The following is an 18,609-nucleotide window of genomic DNA, read 5'->3' as shown; positions in this document are numbered from 1 at the left end:
TTTTCTTATTTGTTTTTTTTTTTTAACGGATTGGTTTCCGGGCTCTGAGTCTTAAATACAAATTGCTTGGAATCGATTAATGTTTACCTGATGTTCAGTTCTGATAACAGGTTTTCGCTTTCAATTTTAGTTATTTCATTCAACAAACAAATAAATCGATAGATAATTAATTAAACAAATGACATATTAAATCTGCAGTACCAGAATGAAATGAGAACAAACTTAAATCTGCATAAATTATTTAAATTTGATCGATCAGTCACATTATTGAATATCTTTGTATCACAACTTAATAATACGTGTCTAACAGATGCACAATCTTTCTTCTGCATCAATTTTTTTCCCTTTTTGTTTTAAATGCCTTTTTCGATTTAGATTTCACTTATATAGGGCTTTTCCACCGCTTGAGCAGTCCCCAGTGCTATTTACAAAAAACAATTGTTAGCTAATTTTAATAATTTAATTATTATCTATAACTATTCAAAGGGAATATTCAAAAGAGGAATCTATTGAACAAGTGAATATTAAATGAAATGGTTCAAGCATAAAAGCAGATCTAAAAAGGTGGATTTGCAGTATGACTTTGAAGAGTTTATTGCAGTCTTGAGGCGTTTTGAGGAGTGAGGCCCTATTTATACTACAACGTTTTCAAGTGAAGACAGAACACTTTTGGCGTGTTTTGGAAATGGCCCAAATCCGTCCAAGCATAAGTGGGGAAAATGCAACATTTTCTGAGAGTTGCTGCACACTGCTGCCAAAGTAAATATTTCTCCTCACAAGGTCCGGTACTTGGTCCTATAGTTGAGAGAAGGTTCAGGTTTGAGAAGCTTCAGGTTACAGCTGGTAACTTATTAGTAGAGAACTTTGTGAAATTGGCTATTGTGGGATCGTGGAGAGATTTGAAAGTGAGGAGAAGCAGTTTGCCTCCTGGACTGGATTCACCAACCACACAAGTTCACAGATTCTCATCTTTTTATCAGCTGTTTAGCAGCTTAAACAATCTCAGTGGAATTCTAAGAAAAAGTCTATTTTAGTAGTTATTTATTTACTTATTTTGTAAGTCACATACATTTCTCTAAACCAAATGAATTTCTTTGGGAATTCCTTTTTTTAAATTTTGTCAATGGATGACTTTTAGCCAAACCAATGGAATAACACCGTAACTAATTATCTTTGACTTTTTCGCTGTAAGAATTCACATAAAGTTATTTTCGTGCTTGTACTCTGTAAGATTATGTGGAGAAAAAAAACAGTATGCCAGTTATGATTTGGATGCACTGGGTGTATGTTTGGAAAATTGTCCCGTGGTCATAAAAGTGAAGTTGTAGTAGTAGTAGACATAGGTAAGTGATTTGACTGAACACAAATGACTAACTTGTTGTAATATGGTATTACTGTTACTAAACTATTTGCTCTTGTGGTCTCACATTGTTGTGTTGCACAGTGGTGAATCCAGAAAACTCATAAAAGGGATCCGTGGTGCAGAGTTAAACTTTTGCAACCCAGGATGATGGATAAAAATGAAGCCTTCTTCCATATTTAGACTACATGCTTTTCTTTTTTGTTCAGTTAGCCCATGTGAAGATATCATCATATTATCATTTCATCTTGATTTTCTTGGCTAACTTCAATATGTTTCTTTACAAACAGGGCACATGGGACTTCTGCTGCCAGCATTAATATTAGCTTGGAGATGCCCCCTCAGTTACATTACTCCTTTCGACGTCTGCCTTTTCTGTGCAGTCAGTAAGCGGTTCAGGAATCCTAAACAGCTTACATGGTATTGATGCTGAAGTGTATTCCATTAGCTTTGCCAGTGATATCTTCAAAGTGACAATGAGGACATGAGTCTAGTTTTACTCTTCCTTTTCCAATTTTGACTTTTATTTCAATTTAGTGCAAGACTAGGTGGCAATGTCACACAATGACTGGCTTCAATTAAAAGCAATGTCAATTTCGGTGCACACAAAGTACCAATCAAAATACAGGAAGTAAACTTGAAAGCTCTGCTCGTGATTCTGCATTTTATTAAACAATACATCACTACCAGCCATTTTGCAGCTAAAACTTGAGACTACAGAACTGAAATGTATCTTGAACTAGCTTTGTATGGGCATCTTAATATCCGAGAAAATAAAATTTTCTCCTGAAAACCTCTCTGCCATTGCTGTATCTTACTTGTTGTTGTTAAGATGAAAACTGTCTTCTGCACTTGAAATGATCTGATACTGTTATGGCTGTTTAACGACAGTGGAGGGAAATGCAGAAATTTTGAGATGAGTTTTTATTGATGCTAAACTAATTGCAAACCTTGGTGATAAAAGTAACATTTTTACTATAAGCATTTTCCTGTTTTACGCGAACATTGCTGTGACCCTTCTCAAAAGACGTACCTGTTGAAGAGCCAAGTATTCTGTAACTTTAAATACTAATTTAGCAATTTGAAACATATTTGCCCTAAAAATGAGTCCATCAATGATTCAATGACAACCTTTTGGAAACGTTTAAACCAATTACAGCCGAGTTACATCTAGAAACCCATTACAAGCAATGATATGATAAGATATAAGAATTATGCCTGGCACGTTCAGTGACTTTTGATAGTAATAATTTACTGTACTTCAATCACAGCTGACGACATGGAGTCGCTACACAAGATGGCTGAAGTTGTTAAACAATGGTGGTCCGTTCAACCTCTGATCAATTTGAAGTACAGGTTAATCTTTTGGAACTTGAAAACATAACTTTTTTTCTTCCTTTTGAAAGGCCTCCATCTCCTCCTGTGATCTCCACCCAAATACCAAACACAGATAGAAAGCATTTTATTGGAAACTCAAGTCATAGCTGCTCGGCCAAGTCAACTTTCTTGTGTGCCTGATCAAGATAAACTAATAGAAACTAAATTTGTGACTCTGAAGTATCATTGATTGGTTTACAATGAAATCATTTCCCCCAAAAGGGTAGGTATTTAATGACAAGCAAAGCAAAAAAAATATTGCGAAACAGAGCTTCAAGCCCATTTAGTGGTCACTCCAGTGGACTTCTGCTGTAACACCTTACCATCTGAGAAGAGATTCACAAGCGTGTTGCACAGAGTTCTCAGTACCATGTAAAAAAAATACAATAATGCATAAAAAAAACAATTGAAAATGCTTGCTTTTTGCCAATTTCTTACAACTATTCTTCTGCCATAAAATTCAAATGAATTCAGGGACATATAGTCATAAGAGAGTTACTATTTGTCACTCTGCATGTATTCTTTGGATACAAAGTCTAACATCCGTCTCATTAAACTTTGTTGTGGGTGGAGAAAACGATTTGCTCTGTAATATAAACTGACAAAATTAGGATTCAGTCCAACCCATTCCTGCACTGAGCTGCTTGGTAATCATAGCGCAATACCGCTGTTGTTCAAAGATAAGAAATGGCTGAGATGCAAAATCTAGATAGTGATTCCAATCAGAGCCTCACTTTACAATTGGGAAGGGTAATCTAATTAAGACAGAAAAAAAAATGGCTGCTATCATTGTGAGCAGATGAGCTGGCCACAGTTTGCATTCCGTGGAGGTTTTGTTTACGTGTCGGTCCGGAGGCCAGAGGAGCATGTGTGCTTGTGCCACCCTGCCGAAAACTGACCCTCCCCGGAGCGCCATCTTCATCTGTCAGCGGGGAACTGAAGCTCACAGCTGCTACCTTGATCCCTGCGCGTCTTTCCCCTTCTTCTCTGTGGAGGACGTACAACAGGGGAGGGAGTGGCCGGGGCGGCCTTGATTCATGAATGACAAAAAGGACAAATTGAGAGAAGGGGGTGGGAAAAAAACAAACATATATATATATATATATATATATATATATATCAGGAAGCACTTAATGGAGCCGATATCTTTGTTAACGTTTGTTTTGCTGCATGAGATAACCAACAAAATCAGCTTGTTGTGCAAAATGATTCTGCTGGCCCCACGACTACAATGCAAGGACCAGCCTTCAGCTGGCAATGTGTTGATAGGTCGGAAGCAATTGATTTGTTTAGCTATTGATCCGTTTGTCTATTTCGACTCGGAGCTTTCTGCAGCCTCCATTCCTTTTCCAGTAAACCACCCCTAAGAGACCCTTTTCTTCTTCAAATGAGACGTGGCCATCTCGCAGGGATGGTGCACACCACATTACCTCCGGTGCGATGCTGGCGTCGACCTTCAGCGCCACATTCACAGAACTCCTCGCGGGATGCCGCTGCAGCAAGATGAGAATTTTCCCAGTTTTCTGCAGACACGCTACCGTATGCCGTGTGTGACCTGTCTCCTTGTAACAGATGAGATCCTAAGTGCTGATGCTGGTGTTGTTCTGTGTGGAGTAAGATAAATAAGTAAATAGATTATAGAGGGGCCAGGTGAAAAGGAGGGAGAAAAAAACGATGGAAGGAGAGAAAAGCAAAATGCGGTCAACGCACACCCATTGAGTGCAGATGTGTGACGCTGTGATGTGTGAAGATATTGCAGGCTATTATAAGCGTGGTCCCCTTTATTTTATCACCTCACAGCAGAGCTCTGGAGCGTTTCTCCAGCGTCGCTCCAGGGCACAGCCGGACCGGCCACGCTCCCTTTTTGCCTGCACGAGGGGCTTTTATCGTTCAATTTGCATTTTCCTCTTTTATGTCCTCCCTTGCGTAATTGGTTTTCGTGCTCATCGTCTTGCAAAGGGGGTTTTTGTTCACAGTTCAGATGCAAGTTGTCGTGTGATAGCCGCGATGTCGCTGTCATTGCAATCTTGTTTGTGGAGCGGGGCCCGGGTCCAGTTTCACCCAACATAAAATGTGAAAACCTGTCTCAGGCAAAACTCTTGTGACGTGCTGCCAAAGGCCCAGCGTTGGCTCAATTATAGAGGCTCGTCGGCTCACTCCATTAAGATGTGAGTCCCAAGTGCACAATGCAGAATCCCATTTATGAGCCTTTGAATGTCCCATCAAAACTATTTTCCCATGCTGTCATTATTTACTGTTGCAGTAAAATTCACATTTGTGGGCAAAGTTCAAGCTTTTCTATGACGAAAGCCTCTCTCCGGGGAGCTGATCTTGTCAGAGACTAAGGGCAGCGGTATTGAAAGTCCTGTGCGCCTGCCATGGGCGATTTCGTGGGAAGTCTGCTGGGCTGCCTGCACAGGAAGCCAAAGCCCCTTCCTTCGTAACGCCCTTAAGAAATGTCAGCCTGGTATTCTGTGGCACTGACTGTTGCCTTCTCCTCTCTGAGAAGCAGCCTCTCTCTACTGATGTAATGGAGGTTGTCCTCTCAAGGTATTGTCATGATTAATGCAGCTCATCTCCCCTTTTGGTTGCGGGATCTCTGCGAGCGCTTCTCTCTCGTATTCCCCGGCTGCATATAGCTCTCTTCCATCCCCCTGCTTTTTCTCAGAACCTGCCATTATGTAAGTGCAAGAGTTGGTGGTTCAGGTAGCGCAGAGGCTGGTGCCCCAGGGCCCCTGCCACCTCATCTTGGTTACGCTTAGAGGGACATGACAAATTACTACTCACACGCCATTGGGCAAGAGCTCGCCAAGAAAGACACGCTGGAGTTGGAAATGGGGGAAGAGCGGGACACTGGAGAACCACAGGGCAAAGATGGAGTAATAAGAGTTTCCTGCTCGGCTCCGGGAAGGTCAAACGCATGAAATATGGTGACACAAAGGTTTGTTAATAAGGATGTGTCACTATTGTGTTCAAGTGGGTCAGAAAAGGTCTCAGGGTGCAGACAAAAGCAGATGTGTGTCTATTAGATAGAGATGGTTCATATTTTTGCCCTTTTCAAACGGTCCGCCAAAGAATAATTATTTTTCTTCTTCAAGAAGGTGTTCATATACTTCATGATTAGCACATCCAATTACCCAGAATGCCACAAGTGCAACAAAAAGCAGGTCAAAGTCTGTGTAAATGTTTGAAGTGTTTTGATCAAATTACCTCAATTCAGGGAGTCGGAGCAGGAGGACTGCTCTGAAGCTTCAGGATAAATCCGTCGAAGCAAGAGGCCAAATTAGCGCTAATGAGTCACTTGTTTTTCTCTGCTGAATGCAGTAGTTCACCCAAGTTGTTGAGAAATGATTATGATTTAAACATTTCCTGTTTGCTTTGTGTTTGTGATCACCGCTGGTATCTTCATAAAGCAGGAGGGCATCAGACTGATACCGAAGGAGATTATTATGGTTGCCAATTTGTGTTAATAAGTCAGACTAGTTCTTTCGAGCAAAATCCCTCCACTGTTACAAGCAAATTGAAGTGGGGATTTCTGAGGAGACATGTGGGGGGACGGAGGTGAAAACATGTTCATAGTACCTCAAGTCTCGAGGCCAGGCAGCGGCCTGTGATTTAGTATGGAGTTTCCTTGCATGTTGAGGTTATCAGGGGAAGGAGTAATGGCCAGGAGCTGGATATATTACAGTGGTGTTACCTAGTGAAGCAATGTTACAAGGCCATACATAAATCATAGCAGCAAAGTGACTTGGACAAGCTGATGGCTGAAATGCTGCTGCCCGTATAGTCCCAATATCGACTTTTCCCCACGCTGCTCTCTTAAATCATGAAGTGCAGAATATAAATGGCCTAATTATTCCAGCAGAGAGAGAAATTAAAGGCATTCCTTTTTATTGCTTCTTCCGAACAGATGGTGGAACTGATCTTGCATCACTGAGGCACTCGGCGTAGCATTTTGCTAATCCCAGTTTGAGTTCCTGACTGGATTCCTTACATGTGGATGTGACAGGTGGAGGAATTGACTTTAGCATTATAAACCCCAATGACTCCGTCACAGCTCCCAGTGCCCTTGACAACACTTGGCCACGTGGCCTTTATGTTGAAAATGCATCACTCGAACTAAAAGGGTTAGCGTTTTATTAATAATGATGATGCTATTCATAAAGCATGAAGTCATCAGTCAGTGTTTGACTGTGTTAAACATGACGAGGAACAGCATTAAAATTAGAGGGCAGATTTACTCTGCAGCTGCACACTTAAAGCGTGAATTCATAACACAGTTGTTTCATTCCTCCTTGACAAACCCTTTTCTTTCGAACCCGACGTTTGAAGATTTGTCTGCACTGTTGGAACACACAGCCTTCAGGGCTGTTGAGGCAAACAGGCTTCACCGTTGTCGTCCCATTAACCGCCACTGCGGCGCAAAGCTCAGCAGCAGCCAGGAAAGTCCGAACTAAACGGAGATCTGTTGATCTGATAAGAAACAGCAGTGCGGTTTACAAAGTGCTCCTGAACGCTGCATCAGCCGTTCAAAGGAGAGGGGACTCCAAAGAGCTCATCCGAAATCCTTTTTCACACCCTTGGACCACTTTTCCTCCCCTAATTATCAATGCCAGCCCCCTTGCCCAGGAAAGCAAAAGAGAGCTGTGAATGAGAGTGAGTCACACTCTGGAAATATAAGCTGCGAGGAGGCACGAGAAGCTCCGCGGGGCATGAAGTCACAGCAAGGGGGCTGTTGAGCTGAATTGGATTTCCTTTTATTTCACTACTGTGTGGTATAAATGAGGAGGGGGGTGACTGTGACCCTAAGTATGTGTCATTTGCATGTTTGTTTTACATTTAAACCTTAATTAAACAGCTTTGCAACGTTGCCATTCGAGCACATGCACGTTTCATTCCTGTATTCCCGAGTGTTTGCCTTTTCATTTTCATACGTGCTCTTTTCTATTTTCTCTCATGTCAGGTTTTGTTTATTTAATGTTATTCCACAGTTGTACTTTTTTTTTTATTCACTCAGATGGATACATGAAGCACATGTGTTGATGTTTTTGTTTTGTTTTTGCACATTTACAAAGCACTTAAGGACAATGAACCACATTATTGTTAAGACAAAGTCCACCAATGTGCCTCTGCAAAGTTCCATTGTCAGTCAGTCAGTGACCAGCGCGCCTTTGTGTTCCTTCACTAGGGAAGTAATGCTGTTACTAACCATGGAAAGATAGACAGGCGACTGCTCAGCTCTGCTCTGCTCTGCTCTGCTCTGCTCTGCTCTGCCTGACTGTGCCTTTGGTCCACACACTGGAGTATCATCCTGAGTGTGCAGCATCGCTTCAGGCCACAAGTTGCAGAATGGAATAGCATCATGTGAAACACCCTTGAATGATGACACCTCTCTCCGAGTTATAAAAGCAAAGGTTGAAAGTCAGAAATAGTCTTGTATGGTATCCTGCTTCTTCTTAAAAGCATGGCTGTTTTCAGAAGATAAAGAGAGAAGGTGATTCTTTTTTTTCTTTTCTTTTTTTTTTTTTTTTTTTACAGACGTCAGAGGATATGGATGTATATGTTCTTTAATGTTAAAAGATCTGAGCAGCAGGAAGCGAGGCTCTGCTGTGTCTGCCACCGTCAGTCCAACGGTGAGTCATGTCCTCTTGGAACTGAAAGATGGAGAATCAGCTGATTCTCCTCTACTGTAGATCAGGTGGGCACATGGACCCTGAGATACTGTTTGGCTTGGCTGTAGAACACACCAGTTTCCTCCTACATTCCAAAAACGTGTTGCATAATTACACTGAACGAAAAGGAAAGCAAGTACAGACAAAATTAAATTGCTAATTTCATTAAAAAAAAAAAAAAGATCTTCTCGTACCTGTTACAGATTTCTTAAGGCTCGCGAGGAACATTTAAATTATGATAGTATGTGGCTGGACGACTGTCACAGAGAATCTCACAAGGTCAGTGTCTATCAAAAGTGGTCCGAAGAAAATAAAGTGGTCCCATGCAGTCCAATCAAACAGACTGCAATTTGATATGCTGGAGGTTTAATATCAGCAGAGGTTCTTAATTGTTGTTAATTCAACCATAACATTAAGGCTGTCTGCCAATTGTCTTTAAAACTGTGATGTATTGTGTGTTTCTTTGTCATTTCTTTGGACTTTAAATCCTTTTTTACCTTTCTTCCCACCCTGTTTATGCGGAATGGATTTGGCATGCAGACATCTTTATACAAAACTCCTTCAAGCATCTATGATATCTTCTAGCTTTCACAAACTACCAGAAAACAGCAAAACTGCTTTTTGTCCAATTACCGGAACGCTTCAGCCTGCAGTCAGTAGTGCTGAAAAACCTTCCAGATATTGAACATTGAAGTTGTGTGTAAAAAAGTGGAAGAAAAACTCAACATTCTAGTTATAAAAGGGTTCAACAAAACATTAAATGTTACTCATAAATGCAGACTTTTGGAGAAAAAGTCCCATTTTGCTCTTGTGAACTATGAAAGTGACTGTGAAGGTGACCTTCATGCTACACAACATTTATTCAATCTACTTTTCAAACCTGAGCACTCTAGCTTAGGGGACACTTTTCTCTTTCTCTCCTTAAATATTTTATCTTCAGAGGGAGCTGAAGGCAGGCAGATGAAAATTAGGCGTCATCCCGCAGTCCACCGAGTCTTCCCAAGAGGCGGGAGGTGAACGCCGTGGTTGATCAATCGGTTTGCTGCGCGTTGCCCCGGCGCTCGGGTGAAATGGTGGAGCCACATAAACAAAGACAGCAGGATGAATAGACATGCACCACAGTGAGTCAGGCTTGTAGCTATTAAGAAACTCTGCGGTGATGCAGCGACAGCGAGAGGCTCGGTCTCTATGGTCCATCGCACAGGTGTTACTGTGGCAACTGGAACCGGCTCGCCAGCCCGCCACGCTGCGTCATCTTATTTTGTGCCTTTTCTCCCTCTCTTTTATCCCAGCATGTTGATCCTTCTCTCTCTCTCTCTCGCTCTCTCTCCCAGCCTTACCATTTGTCAGACAAGCTTTTCTCCACTCTTTGCATTCTCCTCTCCCCTCACACCCACCGAACAGTTTAGGCACAGTTTACGTTGTCATTTGAAAGCGCAAAACTTTTGTTGCGAATGTCCGTTTACACAACAATTCCCACTGAAAAATGCACCTTTTGGAATGCAACTCCCATGGTAGAACTTTTCGAAAATGCTTTGTCTCTATCGCCATAGAAACGGGGTGGGGGTGGGGGGCATGTGCACCCCGGCCATCGTAAATAGTTCTTCTGCACATGTGCGAGTGCAATAACAAAAATGGCGGCCTCCAGAGTGTCATGACTCCCAGTCAAGCTCCTGGGACTTGGTTGTTTTATAGTTGAGTCATAGTAATGGCAATTCAACTTTTCTGTGTACTCGTCAAAGTTAATGTTTATAGCGTTTTGTTCTCTGCATGCTTGTGTTTGGTTTCATTACAAAAACAAAACAGAACTCACTAGTGGCCCAACATGAAAACTACTTGGTTTTCAGCGTTGCCATGTAAACGCAAAACTTTTCCGTGCAACTACACTGTATTTTCACTTGAGACATTGGTCCTATATTCACACTCGTATAGTGAACTCATTCATGGCACTGTCCTGCTGTTGCGATCACCACTTCCTGTCTGTGTGTGTGCAGGTGGACGTTGGCGTGGTCCGCTTCACTCCTCTAGCCCAGCCTCAGATCCAACAACCCTTCCAGCTGGTGGAGAAAGTGGTCAGGAACATTTTCCAATTCCGCAGGAAACACTGCTACAGAGGAGTCGAGTAAGTTCACGTCTCCATGCGACTTCTCGTTTTTTTTCCCCTCCTTCACTTTTTAATCCCCGTCCCTTCCTCATCTGCCATTCTCTCTCTACATTTTTCAACCCGCTTCCTGACATCGCTCGTCTTCATCTCCCCATTGATTAGAATGTCTTCAGATTGTCTCTTCCTTTCTTGCGCGCCCGCCGCTCTGACAAATGAGTCTTCGGAGGCTTTGTGTTAACCGAACAGCAACTTCACAGCTCCGCTTCACGACGCCAGCAACAAGCAGCCCACATGCCCACGTGCACGCTGGCCATCGCCCCCGTGCCTGCTCGGGAAGAGCACGTAGGCCCGCATGACAAAAGAACGCTGGCTGCGTGAAAGAGAGCAGCAATTATGACTCATTGAGGTGGCAGAGGAAGACGAGGCAGCAGATTTTTATGTAACTGCAGCGGGTTGGCGGCGGCGGCACCAAATTGGAGAGGAGGCACCTAAAAAGCATCCGCGCCACAGAGTGTTGCACACCAACCTGCAGAGAAGGAAGAGAGGAGCACATCTCAGGCAGGGGAAAGGCTCTTTAAAAATATATGGCTGTCTCTCAGTATTGGATGTGCTTGAGAGTTTTTTTTTTTCGGGGTGATAGCGGGCTAAATGAATGAAAAATTGAAATTGAAATCCTGGCTGCCCTCTTTAGGTGAGATGATTTTGCGGCTGTGTGAGTTCCCGTGACAACTTGGCGGCATGACGGTTGGGTGAATGAAAAATTCATGAGCAGCTCTTTGTGTTATTTCAATTAACTTCACAGATTTGAAATAATCGCTGAGAGATAATTTCCCCCTGTTTGAACTTTTCTGACGCCGTTAAACTTGCATGATCATTACGATATCAAAGTGACCTGAATGTCGAAATCAGTGCTCTCATATCTCCTCTTATCTTCCCTCAGAAAGTTGTTCCCCGAGGCCCGTCGTGAGGAGCTGACACGGGAGATAATGCAGACGGCGGATGTAGACCCGGTTCTCCGGCCAACGGAGCTCAGCATACCTCAGATCAGGGCTTTAGCCGATGCGTACGCGCACCTCTGCAGCCGGGAGCCCGGGCTGCTCGGCTACGAGTTCAGAGAGGAGCTCAGACTGAAGCATCTCGCGAGGAAAAACAAGACGCCTATGTACGCACCAGGCAGCGAGACGCCTCCTCCTCCTCTGCAGGCCTGCCAGAAGAAACCAAGAGAAGGCTGCTAACAGCTTCTTTCAGCGCAGGAGGACATCAAACTGCTCTTAGTTCGGACTTGTCCACCTGACATTAACATGCATTTTTAAAGTATCTCCGCCTGCATCCAAGCAGCAGTCAGTGAAAACCAGAGCCATGAGACAAATAAAGGCCCTGGGCTCCAAAAGCGCTTTCCAGGATGCATCAACGTGCTGCAGAATCATGTGTGTCTGGGGAAGAGAAAGTAAGTAAGCAAGTGTCCCGCAGTCGCTCTTTAAGCGCTAAATATCTCTTTATGTCCCAATTCTTCCCTCCTATCCATCGCACATAGCTTTGTGTCCTGTGGGAGCTGGAAAGAAATGGTGGGAAGGTTTTTCAAGTGATTTAGAGGAGGGGAACAACATGGCAGCTTGATATCGAGGCCATTTTTCTCCTCAGGGTGTGTGATGTCGTCACTCGGGACTCTGAGCTCAAAGGGACAAAGAAAGCGATGTGCATTTCTCGACTGATTGAAAACTCCTGGTTTAACCAAAGAGAAGGACTCTTATTAAAATGATTCTTCTTGGTTGTGAAACAAAACCTGTCTGTGGCATTATTTTGTGTCTTGATGTTTGCGTGGGATTCCGTGCGATCTGTCTGTTTGCTTCCCGCTGGTCATGTTCTTCTGAACAGATTAAGTTTCGGCTGTTCAGCTGGCGGGCCAACGCGATGAAGACTTCCACTGACGGCTCCACCTGACAGGAGGCAGTTTGACTGACTTGTACTTGAGACCATGTTATTCAATATAATCGTGGTTAGAGCAGTTCATCTTTGACGGCTCGAACAGATTGTGGCCATCAGATTGTGGCCGTGCTGCTTCCTGCCAGCGCGGCAGATGGTGCGCGCCGGTCCACTTGCCAGCGGCAGAATTCACTCAGTTCAGATGAAAGGTGGGCGATAATCTCCAACCACAACCAAGAGTCCACATAACAGATCTGCACCAGAGAGCCTGCTCTGTTATTCAGCCTCCAGCTTAAAGCAACACAATATGGTTTAATTTGGGTTTATTTCAGCACGTGCAGTGTAATTATAGGAGGGAAGTTATGTCACAGGGATCAAGGAAGTAATTCATTTATCACAAGCTTGTTTGGACTTCAAGCTGTTTATGAGAATAAATGTACATTAAACAGGACTTATTGTTTGCAGTGCCTCTCTAAACTGCTCTTTTTATACTTCTTCCCAATTACATTTGTAGCTTTTTTGTGTTTCACTTGTGTTGCTTTAATCAAATTGAAAATAAGCCCAGAGCGAGCACCACTTGGCTTCTCATTAGCCTCTATGTTCAATTCTACATGAAATATGGATTTAGAAGACAATCAAAACATCGCATCTTGTTTTTATTTACATTTTATATATATATTTCTAATGATAATAAAGACTGCTGTTGAAGTTAATTTATTAACTAAAACAAAATCAATTTAAAATAATGAAATACAAATATTTACATTTAAAGTAGATTGATCATGCAACAAAGTACATGGAAATTACATCAATGAAATTGTGTTCTACATTTTGACATGTATACGGATGAAAATATTATCTTGTTAACATAATGTTTATGAGTCTTGATTTTAAAAACTAGTAAGTAAAAAAAAAAAAGTACATTACATGGTTTCAGTTGCTCTTAAATGAAATTACAATGCTTTAAATAAATACTCATAAGAAAAAGCCCCCTAAAACTATCTGTCACAGTAATTTGTTATTGGCCCATTGCAAGTGCTGCAGTGACATGCTAAACTACCCTTTTTGTAAATAAAATCACCTGTTTATGTGTATTTAATGAGCTGGGAGAATGTAGAGGAAATGTGAAACACCATGAAATTACAGATTTTGGTTTCACAACTGTTGTTTAGTATGAAACATGTATTTAAATAAATCAGGGAGGGAAGAAGCATTTCGCTGTGCAATGTTGTGTTGCTTTTTACTCAGTGAGAAGCCTCGTTCTGTTATGTTGTCTGGAAAGAAGTCGCTCCACTATTTTACAGGTCATCTTCTCGTCTAAAATACTGCTTTCCATCCTTTTTTGCAAATAAAGCAGCAGAGAATAATGACGCTCAGCTTGCTACCCTTCGCAATTACAATGAATCATCTTTAGTGGATCCATTAATCTGCCGCTGTGTGTCACTGCATGGTAACTTTATAAATCACATGGCCAAAACACAACTGTTGTTACCTCCGGTGTGTAGCTGTAACCGTCCTGGCATATTAACTCCCAATGATTTGTTGCAGAGTGTAAAATGCTCTTATATAACACGCCGACTGCGAGCAAATAAATTAAATTTATGCATAAATGCTTCCTGATCCATTTCCTACTTAGTACTCTTACCAGCCTTTGGTTGTATTGTATTGTATCTGGGTTGACATGAGGCCCTAGTTACATGTAAATGACAGAAACACTTGTAGTTTTCATGTCGGGCCACTAGTGGGTGCTGTTGCTTGTTTTTATAATGAAACCACATACAATTGCAGAGAACAAAATGCTATAAATTATCAATGGCGAGTACATGGACATTTGTATTGACAGAGAATTAAGTTTGATTGTTATTACAGTGAGTTTCAACGACAAAACTACTAAGTCCCAGGAGAAAGTGGACTGGGAGTCATGACATTCTGGAGGAAAATGCTGCTATTGTCTATCTACTCAAGGAGGAGCAGCCTTTTCAAAAAGTTGCGATTTCAGCGGCTCAGGGCACCGTCGTCGTGTAAACAGACACCAAAAACACAATGAAAGTTTTACTTTTTCTCTTGAAAACATTGTAACGTAAACAGAGCCTTAGTACAATGAGCTAGTACCTTCGGTTTCGCCCGGATACCTCACGATGGAATTTGGTGATTCTTGCAACTTGTTTGGCTGACGTCAAAATAAAGCATAGGTTTTATATAGCACACTTCAGGACACACAAAGTAGTTATACATTGCATTATTCATTGACTCCATACTCAGTGGTGGTGAACTATGTATGTAGGCACAGCTGCCCTGGGGCAGATTAACAGAAGCAAGGCTGCCGATCTGCGTCATCGGCCCCTCCGACCACCAGGTGACTGCGGATGATTACAGAGGCTATTCAGTACAGACGCTTATGTGTTATACTCATTTGAAACAAGTGTTGTTCTCTTGCTACTTATTAGTTCACACCAATAATAATAGTTTTATTTCCTTGATCATTTGTTCCGTCTCCACCAGCACACTACTTAAGTATGATTAAATGAACACCAGTTTATCTGCTGAGGATCCCCGAGCAGCCACATTTATTTCTTCTTTTCATGTATGAGAAAATCAAACCTTCATCTATATCATACCAAAGTTCTTGGGTACGTTCATTCAGAAACAACCTGCTAATAATGATATATTTGTTTTATTTCTAAATTGAGATAATTTATCAAAGAATACAAAATGAAAACACAAATTAACAAATATCTCAAATTTCCCAACTTTCTTTTTAGTTTATATGCATGTATCCTTGTTTCTATCAAGATCAAGTTTTGCAACATGTTTCCTATAAAAGGGTAAAACACTCAGTTTGTGAATTTTTGGTAGATTTCAAAACAGAAGTCTGAATTATTCCTTCTTTGAATAATATTATATATTTCCAAATATGTGCGAAAATAAATTAATAAAACAAGAGAAACAAACAGAAGGAATAAAAACAAAAAAGAGACGCTCATCCAAGCGAGTAATCGAGAGACGGGATTTAAAGCCGAGTTGGTTATCTTTAATATCAGCGGCAATAAATGTCAGCGATGTCTTCATAGTCGCATCACGTGGAAATGTAAACTCGATACGACGGCGAAAAGAAAGCCAGCACCCGGTGAAGCTTTTCTTCTCGTCTCTCTTCACACATCCGTGCCCCACTTCTGTCAGAAAATTATCCATTCCATTGAGGACAAACCTTTCGCTTGGAAAGCCCGGATATAGAATTGTGTGTTTCTTATGACAGCTAATCAGGGAGCGTCCGTCAGCTCTCGCCCAGAGACCGAGCCCGAGATAAGACACTATACCTCCCACCACTGCTTCTACCTGTCAATAGAAAAATCATGGATATGCAAAATCCTGAAGTGGCAAGCCTTTGAAGGGCCAAGTTGAAAGAACAATTCCCCTGATGTCATTCACAGATAAAACTTTTATTTATAAAACAATTCCATGAGAATGGAGTGTTCACATTCATTGGTATGCTAGCATTAAAGGCCTGGTGGAGTCGAGCTGAAAGAGGAGAGGATGCAGCGGTTCACCTTTATTTCATTACAGTACCTCACTGTGGACTTTAACGCAAAGGCAAACAACTTATATAAAAATATCAGCTGCATTTATTGCAAATTCCTGCCTTGATTCTCATCTGTACAGTGTCAAGTACGTATGTGTAGATGCTTCAGAGATAGAAAAGAGTATGTGTGCGTGTGTGTATATATATATATATATATATATATATATATACACACACACGCACAAACAAACAAACACAAGGTACGTATAAACATGAAAAGAAACATTTGCAGTTTAAATCAGTCAAAAAAAAAACCAACACTCCCAATGCACACCATGGAAATTACAATCTTCAGCAAAATCCAGTCAAAGTGAATAAAGAAACTGCATCGTCTTTCTTTTTTTTTCTTTTTTTTCCTAAATTCAAAAACTGATCAAATCTGTAGCCAAGAGTTCAAGACTTCACCCAAAAGGATTCTCGGCTGATTTATAATGAACCAAATCTGGTAATAAATAAAAACAGCAGTAATAACATTAAAAAAAACTGTACAGATAAAAATATTTCAAATGTATAGGCAACAGTGTACTTTAGTGCACAAAATACAGCAAAAAAAAAAAAGAAAAAAGAGAGGCTTCATTGTGGAGGTAAATCTCCTTGTCGGTTTAGGTCAGGTTCAGATCTTCATTGCAGCTCTTTGGGTGAATCAGATGAAACTGTTTTTTTTTCTCAGTGCCCACTCTCATTTGTCTAAAATACAGTTTGTACTAGTGGAGATCTATAGTGTCCAGTTGTTTTTGAACCAAGTATTCCCAAACCCACTGCCTGAGACACTCCATCTGAATATGCTGTGGTTATTATTCAGGCCCTCTCATCGTTTCAGATTGACAGACGAGGACGTTCTCCCCGTTTTACCAGAGAAAAGGTCAAAAACCAAATAAGAACCGCCAATCAGCAGAGCGGCGGGGGCATCTGGAGCAGAATCTGTCACTGGGATGGTCTGAGGAAGAGGCAGAGCGCCGAGAACTGACCAGATCGCAGATACACATCAGTGCCTGGCAGATTCATTGCAGTCGTTATCGTCACGACTGAAATCACCTCGCCTCACCCTCTTCCCGGCGGAGGAACTGGGTCTGCCGGCCAATCCGCTTCGCTCAAAATGGATCCTTCACGCTTAACCTTTCGCAGGCAGGTGTGAGACTCACTAAACTGCCTTTCAAGTCCAGCCACAGCTTCAATTAGCCAGATGGGTTTCCCACCGTGTGACGCCGGATCGACACGTTCGGCTTGGTAGACGGTAGGAGGTCGAGCCGTACTACGAAGAGGGCACGTTTCCAGAGTCTGTGGCACAGCTCTCAGCTTGATCATAGAAACAGTCTTCGTTCACTACAGAAGTCAGACTCTGGACGCTGAACTCCCTCTCCAGCAGCGCGTTGAGGTCCACTCCTCCGGACGTCGACGCCGCGTCCGTCTGACTGTCCAGCGAGCGGCTTGTCTCCTTCATGTGCAGCAGGGCGCCCTGGCTCCTCCTCGGACTGCCGTTTTTCCTCTTACAGGGGCTGAAGTGTCCGCGTACCAGCTTGTGTTGGAGCTCGGGAGTGTCGCCGGCAACCTCGGGCTGAACGCAGGGTGCCTGAGCGCCTTTGGGCACGGCGTCCTCCGACAGTTTGAGGTGGAGGAACTGAACCTCGATGGCGCTGGTCGGGGAGACGCCGTTTCCGCTGTCTCTCCGCGCTCCTTCGCTGAAACCGTCGTCGTCCTCGTCACTTAAGATGTCGGACTCTTTCAGCGAAGCGGAGCGCGGCTGACCGGCCGACCCTCGAGCCCCAGACCAGTTCTGCGGGGTGGGAGAGTCGGAGGAGACGCAGGCCGGAGGAGCCCCGGACAGGCTGTTGGTGCCGCTGCTCAGGCTTCCCTCGTCGGAGTCCAGCCTGGGAATTCCGCCCGGGGTGGACGGCTCTCCGAGCGGCTGCTTACACAGCCACGAGGCCCTGGACGAACCTGGCCACAAAGGTGCAGATTTAAGTCGATGCCACTCAGCAAAAAGCATTTCATGCCCTAAAAAGTCAGATCCAATCATGAGGAAAGTATCCACGGTGTTGGGATTACACGGACGATGATTCTAAGAGACAAGTGACCTCAGATTGCCGCAGTAATCTCACTTTTATAGAAATGATTTCCATAGAGAAATATCACCTCCGTGAAGTGGAGGGATCCTTCTGTGAGAGCTCACCTAGCCTGGCGGAGGAGGGCAGGACGCCGCGTAGAGGCGCCAGGCGCTCCTTCCCGCCGCGCTCCAGCGTGGCGTCGCTCCTCGTGTTCCTCCTCACGTTCTCCCGGAGGATGGAGCGGATCACCTTGATGACGCTGACCTTGCTCTCCGGCGCGCTGTTGGAGAAGACATCAGAGGTGCAGAGGTAACGTGAGCGTGCTGAAGCCGATTTCAGAAGCTAAATATAGACGGGTGGGAGACTTCCGCCACGTCCCGGGAGAATTGGCTGATTTAATTCATTAGGAGTGATCCCAATTTCACAGTGTGTAATGAGAATTACCAATTTGGTCACAGACTTCAGCCGCACTACTCCGTCATGCAGACAGGTTGGGATATTTACCGTTGATGGAAATATACCGGCCATGATAGAAAATCAAGTGGATT

General features: G+C 42.9%; 2 protein-coding genes across 2 annotated transcripts in view; one reads left to right on the top strand and one right to left on the bottom strand.

The window, feature by feature from the left end:
• tfb1m (transcription factor B1, mitochondrial) overlaps positions 1-12,230 on the top strand; it is a 35,425-nt gene extending 23,195 nt beyond the window's left edge. The window contains exons 7-8 of the mRNA XM_080512798.1: positions 10,404-10,531; positions 11,454-12,230. Of these exons, the coding sequence (XP_080368924.1) occupies positions 10,404-10,531; positions 11,454-11,748 (423 nt within the window). The 3' untranslated portion in view covers positions 11,749-12,230. The remainder of the gene's footprint in view (positions 1-10,403; positions 10,532-11,453) is intronic.
• A 3,625-nt stretch (positions 12,231-15,855) lies between these two features.
• The window catches only part of tiam2a (TIAM Rac1 associated GEF 2a), a 62,904-nt gene continuing 60,150 nt past the window's right edge, over positions 15,856-18,609 (bottom strand). The window contains 2 exon segments of the mRNA XM_080513347.1: positions 15,856-17,954; positions 18,187-18,341. Coding sequence (XP_080369473.1) covers positions 17,269-17,954; positions 18,187-18,341 — 841 coding nt within the window. The 3' untranslated portion in view covers positions 15,856-17,268.

The sequence above is a fragment of the Blennius ocellaris genome, assembly GCF_963422515.1.
Source record: "Blennius ocellaris genome assembly, chromosome: 17".
Classification (NCBI taxonomy): domain Eukaryota; kingdom Metazoa; phylum Chordata; class Actinopteri; order Blenniiformes; family Blenniidae; genus Blennius; species Blennius ocellaris.
The sequence above is the reverse complement of the archived record's forward strand: the minus strand, read 5'-3'. Positions and strand labels throughout refer to the sequence as shown.